Raw genomic sequence first — 18,196 nt, 5'->3', positions numbered from 1 at the left:
CATCTGCTAACTGAAAATATGCCCCCAAAAACGTAAATAAGCTTGACATTTATTTAGTGGAAAATAGCTCATTCATAAAAAGCTCACTGGTAGCGATCATTGTCAGTAACAACTCAAAATGCGATATAGCCCTGTGTGGAGAAGCTGCCCCGGTAAATTCTACTACTACAGTACAGTACTGTACTAGACTACTGCTGTGTTCGTCTTGATAGCGATTGCGTTGGTTGAATTCGATTAAACGTTCCGTTGTACGGTTTAGGCTGAAATTAATTATTTTCATGAACAGATTGACAAAGTTTAGGCTGTGGCAATGAAGTTCAGGTTAGTAGTCAGATAGTTTCCCTACTGAAAGACTTTTGAGTAAGGGGAGTGCCGAACATGTTCTGTTGCCGTTTGACTTAAACAGCTGAGGAGTTGTTGTTAGCTACTCACACTAGTTTCTCGGGTACAGTAGGCTACAGCGTTGCAGTGAGCTACACTGGTTTGAAACCACAGGTAATGGTAATTTCACCAACAAATCGTTTACTAATGTCAGAATAAATCCTACAACGAAAATGTATATGTGAGGAATGTTTATTTTAACGATTGAAAACAGATACATCATAGACCACTGTAGTATGTGTTGCCCGGGCAACGCAGGCTAATGTCATGATGCTAATATGTCAGTGAAATAGTAGACTACTGTTTCCGAAAGTAGATGTACTTCCTTAATAATATCAGCTTATATTGTACATTACACATCACAATTGTGTGTCATATCACAAAGTAAAATGAGTAAATATGTATCACCCTGGCCTCTTTGTTTGTGGCGTTTCTGCAGCTGCCTTGCAGTAAAGCTATAGTTAGCCTAGCTATCCCCCAAGTTAACAGATGCGAAACGAATGTTCTGCCAAAGGTAGTCACGCGTGTTTTCGTGACATTATTGCAGACCGGTGTAAAAATTTACCTAATCTCTATGATTTAAACGTAATTTTAAGTTTTTCTCTTCTCATGATATTTTCAGGCATTTAGCCTACTCATATTGCATTCATTCATGAATAAACAACCCCTTTGAAGATTATTCTACGACGTTACCCGGCAGTAGAAGATGGAATCGCAATTCAAACGGTACCATCTGCTAACTGAAAATATGCCCCCCAAAACGTAAATAAGCTTGACATTTATTTAGTGGAAAATTGCTCATTCATAAAAAGCTCACTGGTAGCGATCATTGTCAGTAACAACGCAAAATGCGATATAGCCCTGTGTTGAGAAGCTGCCCCGGTAAATTGTACTACTACGGTACAGTACTAGGCTACTGCTGTGTTCGTCTTGGTAGCGATTGCGTTGGTTGAATTGGATTTAACGTTCCGTTGTACGGTTTAGGCTGAAATTAATTATTTTCATGAACAGATTGACAACGTTTAGGCTGTGGCAATGAAGTTCAGGTTAGTAGTTAGATAGACTTTTGATTTAAGTAAGGGGAGTGCCGAACATTTTCCATCGCCGTTTGACTTCCTAAACAGCTGTGTACTGTAGCTAGATGTTTTTGTAGTGTGTCTCGCGTAAGCTACAGCGTTGCAGTGAGCTACACTGGTTTGAAACCACAGGTAATGGTAATTTCACCAACAAATCGTTTTCTAATGTCAGAATAAATCCTACAACGAAAATGTATATGTGAGGAATGTTTATTTTAACGATTGAAAACAGATAACGCTACATCATAGACCACTGTAGTATGTGTTGCCCGGGAAACACAGGCTAATGTCATGATGCTAATACTTCAGTGAAATAGTAGACTACTGTTTCCGAAAGTAGATGTACTTCCTTAATAATATCAGCTTATATTGTACATTACACATCACAATTGTGTGTCATATCACAAAGTAAAATGAGTAAATAGTTATCACCCTGGCCTCTTTTCTTGTGGCGTTTCTGCAGCTGCCTTGCAGTAAAGTTATAGTTAACCTAGCTATCCCCCAAGTTAACAGATGCTAAACGAATGTTCTGGCAAAGGTAGTCACGCGTGTTTTCGTGACGTTAGTGACGCAGTGACGTTAGTAACGTCAGTGACTGTGGCTAGCAAATTAGCCACCGTTAGCTTCACTTTTCGCCACAAAAACTTAATTTAAGCTTAAACCATGCAACGGAACGTAAATTCCAATAGAAGCAACTCAATCGCTACCAAGACGAAACTTTTGACACCTACGTTGTCTATGTAGGCCAAGTATTTACTGAGTTTTAGGGGGGCAAAAAGAAATAAAAATAATAATAATAATAATAATATATATGTGAGAGAACAAAGGTTGTGCTCTCGCCGAAGGCTTGAGCACACCCAATAAATAATACCTGTTCTTGGATATTATGTGTTACAGACTATTCATACCAATGCAGACAACGGACAGATTAGAAGGAGAAATCTACACAGACTTGAAATGCATCTGGAACACAAACAGAAATCTTACAAAGGGCTTCTGGTCCTTAAAAAATAAGGGAATATGAAATATCTTGTGTTATCACAGCCCGTTGACTTAAAGGCAACAACATTAACATTACACTAGACCTATGCTAACAGTAGACATAATACCATTGGTAAGATATTTATACAAGCAGATCTCATCGCAAGTTATCATGGATTACATGATCAATTAATTCCTAGTGTCAAGGAAACAAAGGAAGGTCAATCTAAAATTGCATCACTCAAGACGTCTAACAAGGCATGTTTATTCATACAAGTTTCATATGTACATATATTTTTCATTGTGTAATGGTATTTTATCAAATTACTATTGCACTGGAGTCTGAGGGGTAGAACCAAGGTCGGGGACCAAACAAGCTAAACAAAAGCTATCAAAGCAATCAGAGAGAGACACCTGTACTAACCTTCAGAACACTGGCTACTGATTAACCATAGTTTAAGATAAAACACCATAATAATCTACCAGTTTCACCAACATTTTATTTATCAATATATACAGAAGTAGTACTTTATGTACAAGTCTGAGATGACAGAACATTTCATGGGAGAATTGAAGACTGCGAGAGCCAACATGACATGAGAATCATGAGAATCATGCTAGGATAACATTGGTCATCAGTTTTTGGCATAAACTTGGAGTCCATGTACAGTATCATTAAAGCAAAAAAGGGGGACATACCAAATAAATAACATTTTTCAATGACTCAACTTTTTACTCAAATTATTAAGCAAATATAATTTGTAATGAAAATATTAGTATTACATTTGAAACAAAATAAATGCAAAATAGAAGTATCTTAGTGGTCTCATTTATGGACAATACTGTATTGTATATAGTTTAAATGTAGTAAAAAAAGTAATAAACAGTATTGTGCAAAAGTCCTGGTTTACATGAATATTGTCTTAAATATGTATTTTCTTGACTTTAGTTTTTGTGCTGCATTATAAAAGTGCAATGTTGAAAAAATATTTGTTTACCCTCTTCATTTAATAATTTCTTTGTAATTTGTATTATATATATTTTTTGTGCTAAAGACTTTGTACTGCATTGTACCATGTGTGCATGTGTGTATATAAAACCATTGTTCGGCAAGTTTAGCCTGATTGATAGAATAACCCAACTTAATGAAACTTTTGTTTAAGTGTACATAATTGTTAAATGTCCTTTACAGAAGCTATACACATTACATTCCTCAAACACTAACATTTGTTATAAAAAAAGTGCAGAGTTCCTGTTCAAATCTCAGGTTGTCCATTGTCCTGGACTATGCGGCAGTGTCCGTTAGGGTTGGGTATTGTTTGGGTTTTTACAATGCAGGTGCCAAATCGATACTTTTAACCGGTTCCGTTGCCTAAACGGTGCCTGAACCAATACTTTAAAAAGCCACAAAACAACGTAAATTACATTAGAGAACGTCTTTTTTATTAATTTTTTTTTAATCACTGCCATGTTCTTTGACTTTCCATGTTACGACTTGCATTCACGTGAATTTTCTCAGCCCAGAAATAGTTTTTCTGACACCACATGAATGCAGTATAATTCAACCAGTGATCATGAGCTGTGATGATGCTTCTTACGTCCGTTTTGGAGCACCAGAGGTCAAATATTTCAATTGACAGCTCAGGTATACAGCCTAAGTGGCACCAAAATGAGGCACTGAAATCAGGGTTCTGATTCGGTCCAGTACCGGTCATATAGGTACCGGTGTCATATTAGCACCGGGTTTTGGTACATAACCCTACCCATAGTTTTTTTAAAGAACCAAAAAACAAACCTCAAGAATTAACATTAACAACCGTAAATATTCAACACAGTAATAAAAAAAACACACTGCTGAAGGCCCCAGTTGCTGCCTGAAATAGTGACTGATTGTGGATGGAGCCAGCTGGTGATTTTCTCAGAAAAGTGCAATGCCTGGCCAAGTTGATGTTGTACTTGTAGATATGTTGCCCTCCAAGGCAGGGTTGCTGGATGCCGTTTTAAAATGTTTTACCATCTAGTATTTGTCTGTACAATTTGACGACCTGCATTACCTAGGTTATTTGCCCAGTTCATCTTCGAAGGAGGAAGCTTTAGCTCTAACATACGCAGAGTTCAGGAAATGAGCAAAATGCTTTCCGTGTTGGCACTTTCCATACTTTTTAACCCTTGTGTTATCTTCGGGTCATTCTGACCCATCAGTCATTGTGACCCACCGTCGTATTGCGACAACTTTACTGCATACAAAAACAAAGTGAAGCATTTTCTTTTAACCGTTGGGCTGTCTCAGACCCCCACATTGCAAAGGTTAAAAGAAAATAAATTGTATTTGTTTTTGTATTGGGTAAAATTGGGTAAACACAACAATGGTTCGTTATGAACCTTTGGGTCATGTGACCCGAAGGCAGCACAAGGGTTAACATTCCTGAAATGTCACAACTAGGAAAAAGCCTCAGTAGAGAGTGACAGCCCTTCTAATGTCTGGTACCAACATGATGGCTGTGGCCTCAATTGTGTGTTCAATGGCTGCCAGGTCTCTACCAGGTGGGCATCATGTCAGGGAACCAGACGCGTCCCAGGTGCTTGGAAACCTCCCAGTGGATATCGTCCAGGTTGTACTTATGATCCGGTATAAGGACCTCCTCCATGATGGACAACTGCAACAGCCTCCGGCCACACATCTTTACAAACTCCACAAAGGCACTGCAGGTTACCTCGCATTCGCCAAGCCCGATGGCTGATAGCTGGGTGCAGCGCTTGGCGATGCGGATCAACTCCTCGTCCAGGGGCCGCAGCCCGTTGGCGCACACCACCAGCTCCACCAGGCGGGGGCAGTGCAGCCCCACCCGGCCAAGGACATCCTTGCTGACGGAGCGGCCGAAGTAGAGGTGGGTTACGGGGGTCTCGTTGCAGAAGAAGGGTCCGAACTCATCTTCGTAGAGGAAGAAGTACATGACCAGGTTGACCTTGGGCGAGTGGCGCACCAGGGCGTCCCAGCTGCTCTTCTTGATGGTGTGGAATTGCTGTCCCGGGTTCTCACTCACCACGTCGATGCGCAGGTGCTCCAGGTGCACGTGTTTCTCTGAAGACAGGGCCAGTAGGAGCTCGTCGCTCAGCAGGTGGTAGTTGAGCGCAAGCTCTCTCAGGCCGTGGCACTGGTCGGCCACACACAGGATCCCTGGAAAACACACACAATCAATATGGGACTGGATCTCAGGTTCTTTATTAGACTTGAAACACAACATAGTTTTAAGTAGTGTAAGACGGAGTCACACCACATGTTTTTCTCAGCCGCAAAGGCGGTAGTTTTTTTCAAAGCGAAGACATGGAATGTTTTACAGAGGTAGGAATCAGTTTGGTTCCCTAAATCTAAGACATTTAGCTTTCTAGCTAACACATTTTCACTCTTCACTCGGTTTCAGGCAAAAAATACATTACAATTTGAAGGATATTGATGAATCAAATCTGTCATCAATAATCATTAAAAGTTATAATCCTGTTTATTACTACGCATCAGTTTTAGTCAAGACCAACCAACTTCCAAATAACTCTTGAATTTGTTGAATGCCAGCATGAGGTAATGGCAAATGTCTCGAATTGAACATTCAGAAAACCTATTTTGCAGCAGCCACCTCAATTGCAAGAGGCCAAGTTACCCAGCCATCAATCTTAAATGTTTTTTGAAAAGCCGTACCTGCAGGTGAGACATGGGGACAGCTGCTCATCTTCAGCAGCTTCAGAGTGTCACTGTTATTGGCCACCAGCACCTTCAGAGACGGGTCATCCACTGGCGTGTCATCAATCTTCAGAGAGGACAGGGACTTGGAGTTGACAAACACCACAGTCAGAGCTGAGATGAAATGAGACTGGGGAAGGGAAAGAAACAGGTTAATATTTAGAGTTAAACATTAAACACTTGCATATAAATGCTTTGTTATATGTGGGAGCACCTCATAAAAATATTATTTTGGGGGAGATGACTAGTACTTAAACAGTATTCATATATGACAAAATCCTCATTTAATTTGTGCAAAAATGTATTATACCTTAAAATTACACTGGGTAGATAAGTGGCACTGAGAGACATAATCAACACATGCCAGTGCAAGACCGTAGAAATTAAATAAATATCAATTTCTGAAATCAATTGGGAAACCAGTGCCCCGACACCGCCACTTGGCTAGTTCTTGTTACCAGAATAAGATTTGTCATTGGTCGAAGATGTTTTTGTTTTTCCAACACCACTATTGGCCAGGCGGTCACAGAAATGTTGTGTAACAGATAATGGAGTGTACCTTAGGCAGTTCCATGAAGCTAGGTCTGGCTGTGGAGATGAGACCCAGAGTCTTCAAAGAACAGTTCACAAGCTGGGACAGGATGTCACAGGCTGCCTCTGCTGACTCTGTACTGCTGTCCACCTGAAACCAGACACATAATGGACAACAATTGAGATGATCAATGGTTTTAATACATTTCCCTCAATGGTTCCATAACGCTTTAATTCTATTTAAATCTTTAATCCTCCGTACGTGTGTGTGTGTGTAATTCCCCATTTCTCTTACCTTGAAGCTGACATACTGAAGATGGTTAGAGTGCCTCTTAATGATCTGTTTGATGAGATCTGGATGCGTGGCCTTCAGGTATGAGCTGGCCGGCTGGTTGAGCTCAAACTCGAAGCACCTCCACAGTTCTGGCATGTGAAATGCATGGTTCCAGTCACGGCACACCTGCGAGGCGAACGCCCGGTCAAGGAGGGGCAGATACTGAAAGATGTGGAGTAAGATTTCCTGAGGAAGACGTGTCCAGTCACAGATGAAGACCTCCTTTTCCTCTCTTGGCTGCTGCCATGCCTTCTTGCGTGTCTTCGCTGGGCCATTGCTGGAAAGGCCACCACTGTCATTCTCTTCGACCTTCACCCTCTTCATTCTATCAAGGAAACAACACAAAAAATTGTGTAAACTTAAAATGAATAACGTTATTCCTTGTCAAGCTGGAACAGCAAGCGTGACAACTAAGGTGGCTTACCAGGCAATATCTGGAAGCCTGTGATAGCAAGCAAACTGGCTGCTGCCAAAGCTTTTCAATTACATTTACATTTAGTCATTTAGCAGACAATCTTATCCAGAGCGACTTACAGTAAATACAGGGACATTCCCCCGAGGCAAGTAGGGTGAAGTGCCTTGCCCAAGGACACAACGTCATTTGACATGGCCGGAATCGAACCAGCGACCTTCTGATTACCAGCTCGATTCTCTAACCGCTCAGCCACCTGACTCCCATTATTCAATTCCATTCCATTATTAGGCTACTTTCTTTTAGTATTTCTTTTTTTACTTCTACATATTGTGTAACTGTGCACAAGGAGGTGAACACTAGAATTTATTTGGATTTTTCAAGGCGAATTGAAGTTTAATCAAGCATTTTTTTTAATTAATAATAGGACCTATATTAAAGTTCAGGTGACCAGCTTGCTAATTTGTTTTTGTGTCACTTGTGTCCTCTATTATTTCAGAGGAAAAATATATTTTCTTCCTTGCATCACATCTCATTTAATTTTGCCAGATATTTTTTAGGCTAAGTCTAAGAGAAGCTGACAAAGTGGAATGCTTATTTCATTTGTTTGATGTGCGAGGTTATTAAACGTGAAATTCTTCAAAAAGTTAATGCTCCCTCTCCATGGGAAAATGTCTACACTTCCATTATCATAAGTATGAATACTAGAGATCCAGACTCATTGCAAAGGTTAGTGGAAGCTGGATTCCCAGATAAAAACTTGATGACTACGTTAATTAATTAGGTTGAGTTTAATAGGAGGCAATGATAAATGTCTCTGCCACAAATGTGCTCTAGCTATGGCTAGAAGCCTACCTAAGCTTTCCAATGCGTATCTAGTTTTGATGGCCATAAACATGACTGGTCCTACTTATGAAGAATCAAACCCTCCAGTCTGCTGACTGCCTGATAAAAGTCGCATGCACTGTTGACATTCATCTTGCTGAGGCAAACTGTTCAAATACATGAACTGTCAACTGCTCACCTAACCATGAAATGGTGGTGTCCCTGTATGTAAACAGCACTGATTTCCCACACTGACAATAAAACAATTACATTTGTCTTACTGCACTATTCCAAGTTATCAACTCGGCTATTCTCATGTCTGGCAGAATAATGTCTATGTACTGAGACAAAATTAAATCAACCTGTTTCCCAGTCACGCATCACTTTGATTAAAGAAATGATTCAAGTAATATTTTTTCTTTAAGCAATCTCTTTTACACAGCCTATTAGTACAGTAACCAAAAGCTTCCAGCACTTTATGTTGCAGATGTTGACACCTGTCTTGTGTCTGATAAGAAGTACCATCTTTGCACCTTTGAAATGTGTCCTGTGGCTGTCACCATCACTACAGTAATTTGTAGCCTGTCTGTAATTTTTAAAGGTGTAAATCTCAGACAGTTGCATTTATGTTTTTTATTATTTTTATTTGTTTTACTAACTAATGAGACCTTAAGACTACAAAACACAGTAGGGTCAGTCTATCCAAATACGTAAACATAGCCGCTAAAATAGCAAGCTAATTTACAGACTATACAAACTTTCTAATTCGTTGAAAGCATTAAGATACTAGCGTCTTGGAGAGCTTCAGGACGTTCAACCAAAATCTACATTTGATGTTTTGCAACAACATATTTTAACATATCAAACAAGGAATTAAGTAGAGCTATGTTCATTTAACTGCAGAAAAATTATACTAGTAGGTTTACCCGCTATTCCGCTACACAAAATAAACATAACACCTAACCAGATTAGCAGTTTGCTAGGTTCTGTACAGTAGTACCAGACCCATCCCTCCTACCTTTTACACTGCTAGAACTGCTACAGTAGGGCTAAAAAGCTCGCTTTTCCCAGTGAAAATATGATTGCTGACACAAAAATACAGTTTTAAAAGAAGAAATGTCAAGTCTTCTATCACCGTTTCTAAATTGACCTAATTCCAACAACAAAATCTCTGCGCCTTTGGTTCCTGAAATGGCGTATTGTTGATGTTGTAACAGACTCGGTGCACTGTGGGTAATATCCTGAGTGAAATGGCTGTGCCCAACTATGGGCAGTGTTAGCGAATTTAGCGACTCTTGACCATTTTTAGCGACAACAAATATATAATCTAGCAACTAGCAACACATCTTCGGACTTTTTGCAAATTTGGAAATATCCGTTTTTGGTGTTGAGCAAGGGCAAACATGTATTTGTACTTTCATGTTGTCATTGAAAGTCTGGCCCCCCCTTCACTGTTCAGAGTCAGTAGGTGTGTTCGACTTCATGCAGCGCCGGCGTCGCCTGCAGCCCGGCTGACAAAGTCGAATAAACCTGATATCAACTTCTGGTGAGAATATTTTGGGCTACAGTGACTATGGGCTGTCACAACTCCAAAAACGTTATCCAAACGCATTCTCAAACGCATGGAATTACGTGAATATATTTTAAATAGAAAAGTGCCAACAATGTCGGTGTTCCTTGGAAATAATAAAAACATAACCCATGGCAACATTATCATATGAATAGTCCCTCAATAATCAATAATTGTAAAAACGTGTATTATAATGAACAAATGGCACATGAAATAAAAACAAGACGTATGTACCTTGCGAAACAGAGAACCTGGTTTATTACCATTCAACTCCATCCACCACAGATATTACACAGCAGATTCACAAGTATTAAGCTTTTTATAACAGCAGCTGTTTTTTTTTATATCACACTCCCATTCTCAAACCCCACCCACCCGTTTGCCTCCTACACATGGAATAGCCTTACAGATTCTCAATTCTTTTAATATTTGGTGTGAAGGCTGGCCCTTCTAAAACGTTCAGTTATCACTCCATTCAATGCTTGCCTCTGTACCTATTCAGCCATCAAGTTGTTTTTATAAATGACAGAAAAGGGTATTGTATGTTTGACATTTACTTCTGATTGACGAATTGGAAAAAGTGGGGTTCACATCGACCTTCATACATAGCCAACGCTACCCTTAGTTTTCAGATGGGGGGGGGGGGGTGACTGTCTATTACTGTATAAAAATGTACAGTGGCTTTTATTGACATACATTCCATAGGTTAAACAGCTGCAAGATAGGAGGCACACCCAGTATTGCACTTCATTAAAAGTTCTGGCTCAAAACATAACCCAGAATATCAAACGAGACTGAAGTGTTGAGTAGCAACTTCGGAATACAGCTATTTTGGATACTATCATTATATACAAGATTAGATAAATCGTACACTATTTTCCTCCCAACATGACATTCTTCTCTCTATTTTTGTCCGTCAACCCATGATGCACTTGACAGTTGAGAATACTGTACAGGATTACGAAAAAAAGTCATTTTACGTACAACAATATTTTTGAATTCATAGTTAGTTTTGAATTCATAGATAGTTATAATTCTATTATATCCAAGGTCATCCACAGTTGCCTTTAAGCAAATTCATTTCATATTCAATATATTTTTTTAATCTTCAATACATTGTTACACTTCAGTGATCAGGTGTGTCTATGGAAGCCGAGAAGATACAACGGCCGCATGCAAACACGTCACAAGTTAAAATTCTTTTTAAATCGTTTTCTTTTTTCGTTGAGGAGGACTTTGCTTTTGAGTCCACTAAAGCCTTAGGCTCTTTAGTATATCTGTGGCAGACAGGGCATCCTCGGTATAGCAGAGCAGGGGTACTTTGCTATGAAGCCTGGTCCAAGGGCAATCCGACAACACAACGAGAACCGAGAAGGCTGAAGACTAAGCTTTCAACGGTCAGCAATCAGCCTGCGGTCACAGTAGACTGGTGTTCTGGTACCGGTCCCGGTCCCTGGTAGTTTAGAAGGTATGGGCATTCCGGCACACGCCACAGCCCAAGGCAAACTCCTCACCGGTGGGTGGATGCACCACGTGCAAGGGACACTCTGTGCCCTCCAACTGCTTGCCTTTGGGACCTGAGGAAGGGAGAGAAATGAGGACTCTGGCTTGACATTATCTGCCTCCCACATTGTCAGTACAAAAGCTTGGGTTTTCCATTGGTCCTCCTTAAGACGACCAAAGGCCATTTATTTACATGATGGAAACCAAGTGCTGTGTGTGTGTTGTGTATGTGTGTCTGCAAGAAAGTGAGTGTGTGCTGTGGTGAAAAACATCAGAGGGTATTTTCTACCGGCCCAGACAGTCAGCTAACCCCAGTGGTGTAGTCTAGTACGAAGTCGTGGATATACAGTCAACATACAAAGCTCCGCTCCTCCCTGTGCTGTACCCTACTCATGTATCACTGCATATTTCAAAGTGAGCTTTGAGGAAAATCTTCTGGGCTTTCAGTATACCTGTGTGGCATATGGTGGGCATATCGTATGTGTAGCGCATGTACGTGCATGTGTGTAGACTACACCATGGGCTGACTGTCCGGGTGAGGTGAAGTGGTTGCTGGGATGACTGTGTACCTGCAGGACAGTGAGGCAGCTCCTCCTTGGGCACACTGGTCATCCTCTGGAAGTCATCGTGACAGGCGTTACAGAAGTGGGTGGTGCCGAAGCAGAAGAAGACAGCCACTGAGCAGCAGTAGCGACACTTGTATTCCAGAAAGTCTGTCCCGTGCTTGGAGCACATCTGGGACACGCGGGCACACACACACACACAAGGATGTGAACATTTAGTTGTTTTCCTGTATTGGCAGCATGACTAAAACCATACCAGTGGTGTGTAACATGTGTATAATATGATTGGGTATGATCCTTTAACAATGCGAAGTAGCAATAAAGACAGGAAGTCTGAACATTACTGTACTATTATAAAACACATTAGGCAGATCATGTAAAAATAAATTTTTGTGTATTTGTGGTACACAGGTGTGGATATTTTAGTGTGTTCAACAGCTCTCCCTGAGGCTGTGCCTCTTCCACCCACCTGAGCCCTGGACACATCCGAGCATGCGCCACAAATGAGCTCGCTGGGGTCGTAGTCATCTCCTTGCCCTGCTTCTGCATCACAGCGGGCCTCGCCACCGAAATAAGCCTGACAACAAGTGTCAACGTGAGGCATTATGTCCAGTCCAATCACTTTAGACCATTAGATGAGCCTATGTCTACCCTCAGGGTAAATAATCTCCATTGTATTTCTGCCTACCTTCTTGCACTTGAAGCAGACGTAGTAGGCATATCTGTTTATGGCGAAGCCTGCAGGGTCGTTGTGGAAGCGCGCTCCAGGAGTGGTGATGGCCTCGCTCTTGTGGAGCCCCTCGTACTCCAGCCTCATCAGGGCCTTCCTCCTCACGTCCTCAAAAAGCTCCTTGATGGGGTCTAGCAGGTCTTTGATCACAGCATGGTTGATCTTGTTCTGTGCGACAAGGAGGGAGAACGCAACACACAAGATGTGTGGAACCTTGTTAGCCTAGTGCTAGGTCATCGATAAAAGGCAAGAGGAACTGGCATGCCAAGTAGGGACCTAGTCCCAAATGTAAGGGGGCTTCGGCACAGCATGGATAAGGGAGAAAGTCTGAGTTTCTTTTAGAACAGTTGTTTATTCAAATTCAACTTTAAAAAAGTAAGTAGCGAGAGGCCATTCAAATCTGAACAGTCAACAATCTGAAAAGTCACACTGTCATGAAAAAGGTTTGAAAGCAGGGATCGGATCATTTTCATGCCCTTGTTCTGTAGTCAATATCCTAATCCTTTATGTGTCAGGTTACACATCTACCTTGCAGATGGGACAGGACATGAAGCCAAATGTGATCCTGGGCCCGAGCCAGCGGCTCTCCAGAACCCGGCGGGTACACTGAAGGTGGAACACATGGCCGCAGTCCAGCTGGAAACAAACCAAAGCAAGAAGAACCTTTCTTTAGACATCAGTAGCTCCACACTGAAAACAAAAAACATAGCTGCAGCTCCAAAGGGCAGCTGGTATGGGTGTATGCAATATGTAAACCCCCACAGACTGGAGTTCCATTCGCACGTTTAGAATTTCTCGTTTAGTCTCTTTGCGTATAATCAACCATCTGTCACTACAGTCAAGAAATGAATACAACTGTTCTCAGTTATGCAACCAACCAACCAAACGACCATCCTTCCAGCCAAAGTAAGCGCTCCTACCTGGACAGCGGGAGCAGCAGAGACCGCCTCAGTGAAGCAGATCATACACATGTCATCCGCGTCCTGCTTGAGACAGCCCATGCTCTTGTCACATCCGTGTAGACACGGGAGACACGACTCCTCGTTCTTCACCCCGCCACAGGGGTGGCCACACGGGTGCGTCTTGCAGCATGCCATCTTGGAATACTCCTGTAGGTGCCGCAGATTAAGCAAAACGTTAAGTCTGACTTTTAAAGCGGATTGTGTACAGGCCAGTTGTATACATCTGTATATACTTGGCAAGCTTAGATCCTTCTTGGACATCGATCATACACTGACTTGGTTGAAGGTATATAACAGGGAGTGGAGTGGTTGAACCAGATCGGGAACAGCTGAGGAAGTGTGATTGAAAAGGAACAGAAGTGGTTCTGTACCTGGCAATCTGGGTCTGAGCAGACACTGCCCACAGCAGATAGCTCGGTTCCGTTCCTGGTGCCGCAGAACCTGCAGGCATCAGAGCTACTGGAGGCTGGTTTACCTACAGCAGAGACAAAAGGTGTACAGAGCAGGTGAAAGCTACGACCCAAAGGTAGGGGCGTCTACCTGAAGGCCAGAAACTCTACACTACTAGACTATGAGGGTTCAATGGGTTAGTTGGGTAACAGTTTATATTTTTCCAACTTAACCACAATATTACAGGTGTTAGAATCAGTTTGCCAATGATAATGAACATTTCCCTACAGATGTGAGCTACTTAATTTGGAGGCCCTCACTCGAGAGAGATGATGCAATGTGATGCGTGACGGGCGTAGCTACAAATGTTTCGGAAGGTAGAATTCAACGTGAACGCTGCTTTTGAGACCTGAACGGTGACATTTCTTACGATTTGTGCTCATTGTCCACTCGTGACATTGTTTACAACAAAATTCAAAGATTTCACACAGATTTGCTTAGCGGTTGTGAGCATTGGGAATAACTTCTAGTGCGTTTTGGCAAATATCTTTCTTCGGTGTGTTTCTGTTAATCCTGTTGCACGGTGGGTTATTGTTGTGGTTTGGATAGATGCTTTTGTGTTGTCACCTAATGTTGCCGTGTTGTACATGTAATACATCTTTTTAGTAATGCAATAATTCTTAAATGTTTCGTTTCTATAAATGCTGTTGCGTCACAGGTTTTATGTTGTTTAATCTACGCAAAAGGTTAATCTAGTGCCATTCCATGTGCGGTGATGGTGTTACAGTGTCACAGGTGTTTATACCTGTGTGCTCTCTGAACTCCACCATGGCCTTCATGGTCTTTGAGTCAGCCAGAGCCATGAGCCAGAACAGCTTGGTCCTGCCGCAACCCTCGTGGAGGTCAACCTTGATGGCCTCCTCTTCCTCTTTGAAGACCTGGGACAGGGCAGGGAACACACAGTGAGACTCGGTTCATAGGAAATTCAGACCACCCCCGTGCTAATATCTCACCTGTCTTTGGTGGGAACGTGTGCGTCGGTGCAGATGGAGGAAACGGTCGCAGTCGGTGCACAGGTTCCCGCACATGTTACACAGGATGATGGCGGCCGTCTCGCCGTCGTCGTGGTTATCGCACATGGGCTACGGGGAAGAGAACGAGCGAGACCGCAGATTTTGGCTTACAAGGTCGGCCCCCTTGAGTTGACCTGCATGTAATCTGTAGGGAATGTACCACCTTTACTTGATAGAGGAGGGCCTCACCATCTGTTTCTGTTGTCCGTCTTTGCCCATCCAGCGTCCAGAGGACAGCCTGTCTACGTGGTCCTGGTCCAGTACACACAGGGAGGCCAGGGCAAGCCACAGCTGAGGGATGGAGGAAGGAAGAGAGAGAGGTAGAGATCAGAGACTGGGGAGTTCTCGTCCCCTTGATAAAGAGCAACTGCTAATGATGGCTTAGCGACATCATCGTGTACACACACCGTGTGCACAGTTGGAACTGACACACACACGACACTGACAAAGGAAGCACGGCGTACCCTTGTGGTGGCGATGCAGCGAACGGGGGAACGATGCTCCTCCTCCATCTTGGTCAGGGCAATGATGGTCTCTGCGATGGCGTTCTTCGTCACTCTCGACCATGCGTCAGACAGATGGCCCTGGAAAAGCACCACACACACACGTACGTAGGTGAGCAAAGTTTTTTTTCTTTCTTCTTCTTTTCCTCAAAAGATCATATCCCCCCCAGAGTACTCACAGCAGCCATGTCCTTGACCAGCTTGATGATGATCTCAGCGATCTGAGGAGGGGTGGAGCCTTTCATCCACCAATGGCTCTCCCCTCTCCGGATGTAGCTGCACGTGAGTGGACAGGAATGGGCTTATTACATATCCATTCAGAGGTTCTTACCCCTCAATACAGCACTGTTGACTCACAACAGAGGTGACAGCTCTAAAGATTTCCCGGGAGGACACACGTTTTGAGAAGCACTGGCTATATTTGAGACAACAGTGTTGTCAGTGTGCCTGCTACCTTGCTGGTAGCAGGCACACAAATTCAACTTCTGCTTGCTTTAGGGTTCTGTCCTATGGAGAACACTGTGTCTAGCCGTATTAGATAGGGGATACAGTTTTATTCGTTGTGAGGGTCTCTTGCATCCACAGCCATTGGCAAGGCATGTTTCTGTGCCTCCTGGGCACGGGTATGAATGACAGATTCATGCTGGATAACGTCCCTTAAGTGATATGGGTTATTTGACAAAAAGCATGACTTTGACCGACGTTGCTCTTTATTAAGTATGGATAACCCTCCACCCATTTGGTGAGACACTTGCACAAACTTTGAGGGTGTGAACAAGGAACCACAAAGTCACTGGGGTACCAGCTAAGGCACTGGTGTAACGCTCTCAAAATTACAATAATTTGGTTTCTTGCTCACGCCATTAATCTGGAAATCAGTGAGTCCGGCTCCATCAGGTGGGTGGAATAATAGCATAATAGAGAAAGTGGCTAGTGCCTATAACCAATCTGTTACAAAATGTGGGGTTGCCTGAAAAGATTTAAGCAGGCTAACTATTCAGAGATTTATAACGACCTAAATTTATGAGGTTGAGATGGAAGTTTGCCAACATTGAGATCGCAGATCGCATTTTCATATAGCAAAACATTCTTTCTTGGACACTGACTTGGTTAGCTACGAATTTCATACTGTTAAAGAATCCTGTGCTGTGCCAAGACTCAATCTCTCACGAACAACCTAAACGTTTACACAACCTTACGGTTTACATGGCATATTGCCCCATGAATGATGGATGGCCTTGTGATTTGGGAAATAAATTACAATCACTGATGAAGAGGCATATTTCAGTAAGCGCAGTTTCCCTTATAAGTCAGTCCAGTGTGGCTGAAGTCAAGGGAATCCTTCTTTAAACCCACCTGGAGTTAAAGATCATGGGCAGGGTGACGGTGGTGACCCCCTTGCCTGCTGCCATGCCTGCCGTGCCTGCGATGGTGGTGCCCTTGGCCTTCAGCTGCACGGTGAGCGACTTGGCGATGCAGCCCAGGAACATGTCCAGGATGCACAGCTTGTTCCAGTCTCCCTTCTCCGTGGAGTGGATGATGTCGCTGATGTCGGCCGGCGGCAGGGCCTTCACGCCGATGATGCTGGCCAAGCGCACAGGGGTGACCTCCGGGAGGACGCGCCTGAGGAGAGAGGTCACCTAGGGGGTGGAGATAAAGGGTCAAAGGTCAGTTTGGAAGGTTAAGAAGTTAGAGTGAGTAAACTGCAAAACGACGGTGGTAGAGACTCCTTTTCACCCCACCTGTCTCTGCACACGTGGCGAGGCCGTGTGCAGCAAGGAGAACAGATCCTGCATCAGGGTGAGCTGTTGGGCCAGGTACTGGCGGCCCACGTTGGAGCCGCTCAGCGCCAGGACCATGGACAGCAGCTCGAAGCAGTAGGCGTCCGAGGAGGCGTCGTCGTCGCTGGGCTGGGAGTTGGCGTTCTCCTTGCTGGAGATGGCATGCTCCCACTCCTCCCGGACACGCGTGGCCTCCATACGGATGGCCTGGACGATGTGTGCACACACCTTGGGAAGGAGGTGGAATATGTCACAATGGTGTGGGGTTTTGTACCTGACACAGTCAGTTCAACAATGTACAAAGATGACAGTGAGTACAGTTACTAAAATGTATGTTCACTGTGTATATGAATAAATCACATAATACTTAACATTAATGCGTGTAATGATGTAAGACCAGTGTTTCCCATACATTGATTTATTTGTGGCGGCCCGCCAAAATAAAAAATTGACCGCCACAAATTTATTTGAATGTTTTTCTTTTTTACTGTTTAATATGGCAAAAATAATATTTCATTGTAGAGCTGCGCAGTGCATTGATTCGCTCAGCCCTGCTCATGTTATCTCTCACTACAAGACGCTTGCTTTTCCATTCCAATTTATAGCATATAAATATATGCACAAGCATTTGAGACCTTCCAGCCTCTTGCACTCAATAACTTGCTAGGTGACTTCAAGTAAGTCTGTGAGGGTTCAGGGCTTCGGGTTTAGGGGGGACATTGGGACTGAGCCTCAGCATCATCATACAAATGTAAAAAACGGATACATTCAAGTTAAATATAATAATATTCATAGTTAATTACATTCGACAAATTCAACATAATGTTTATATTACATAAAGTCCC

At 42.9% G+C, this 18,196-nt stretch overlaps 2 protein-coding genes across 14 annotated transcripts in view; both read right to left on the bottom strand.

Annotated features, from left to right (window-relative positions):
- Positions 1 to 3,859: 3,859 nt before the first annotated feature.
- Positions 3,860 to 9,450, bottom strand: fbxl3a (F-box and leucine-rich repeat protein 3a). 2 transcript variants are annotated; one of them, XM_067253979.1, is made up of 5 exons: positions 9,295 to 9,450; positions 7,001 to 7,364; positions 6,734 to 6,856; positions 6,133 to 6,304; positions 3,860 to 5,616 (listed from the first exon to the last, which is right to left on the bottom strand). In XM_067253979.1, the coding sequence occupies exons 2-5, from the start codon at positions 7,361 to 7,363 to the stop codon at positions 4,976 to 4,978; spliced, it is 1,299 nt and encodes a 432-aa protein (XP_067110080.1). In that variant the 5' UTR covers position 7,364; positions 9,295 to 9,450; the 3' UTR covers positions 3,860 to 4,975. The 2 variants fall into 2 exon arrangements, with proteins under 2 accessions (XP_067110080.1, XP_067110090.1); XM_067253989.1 differs by lacking the exon at positions 9,295 to 9,450 and adding an exon at positions 9,203 to 9,246.
- A 1,430-nt stretch (positions 9,451 to 10,880) lies between these two features.
- mycbp2 (MYC binding protein 2) overlaps positions 10,881 to 18,196 on the bottom strand; it is a 76,046-nt gene continuing 68,730 nt past the window's right edge. For all 12 annotated transcript variants that reach the window (XM_067229007.1, XM_067229015.1, XM_067229066.1 and 9 more), the window contains 14 exons: positions 17,313 to 17,579; positions 16,927 to 17,210; positions 15,750 to 15,846; positions 15,532 to 15,651; positions 15,257 to 15,358; positions 15,008 to 15,136; positions 14,800 to 14,932; positions 13,976 to 14,079; positions 13,563 to 13,751; positions 13,171 to 13,278; positions 12,601 to 12,810; positions 12,382 to 12,489; positions 11,919 to 12,084; positions 10,881 to 11,423 (listed from right to left, as the gene is read on the bottom strand). In XM_067229007.1, coding sequence (XP_067085108.1) covers positions 11,308 to 11,423; positions 11,919 to 12,084; positions 12,382 to 12,489; positions 12,601 to 12,810; positions 13,171 to 13,278; positions 13,563 to 13,751; positions 13,976 to 14,079; positions 14,800 to 14,932; positions 15,008 to 15,136; positions 15,257 to 15,358; positions 15,532 to 15,651; positions 15,750 to 15,846; positions 16,927 to 17,210; positions 17,313 to 17,579 — 2,133 coding nt within the window. In that variant the 3' untranslated portion in view covers positions 10,881 to 11,307. The remainder of the gene's footprint in view (positions 11,424 to 11,918; positions 12,085 to 12,381; positions 12,490 to 12,600; positions 12,811 to 13,170; positions 13,279 to 13,562; positions 13,752 to 13,975; positions 14,080 to 14,799; positions 14,933 to 15,007; positions 15,137 to 15,256; positions 15,359 to 15,531; positions 15,652 to 15,749; positions 15,847 to 16,926; positions 17,211 to 17,312; positions 17,580 to 18,196) is intronic.

Source organism: Osmerus mordax, chromosome 2 (genome assembly GCF_038355195.1).
Source record: "Osmerus mordax isolate fOsmMor3 chromosome 2, fOsmMor3.pri, whole genome shotgun sequence".
Lineage (NCBI taxonomy): Eukaryota > Metazoa > Chordata > Actinopteri > Osmeriformes > Osmeridae > Osmerus > Osmerus mordax.
This window is presented reverse-complemented; position numbering and strand designations above follow the sequence as displayed.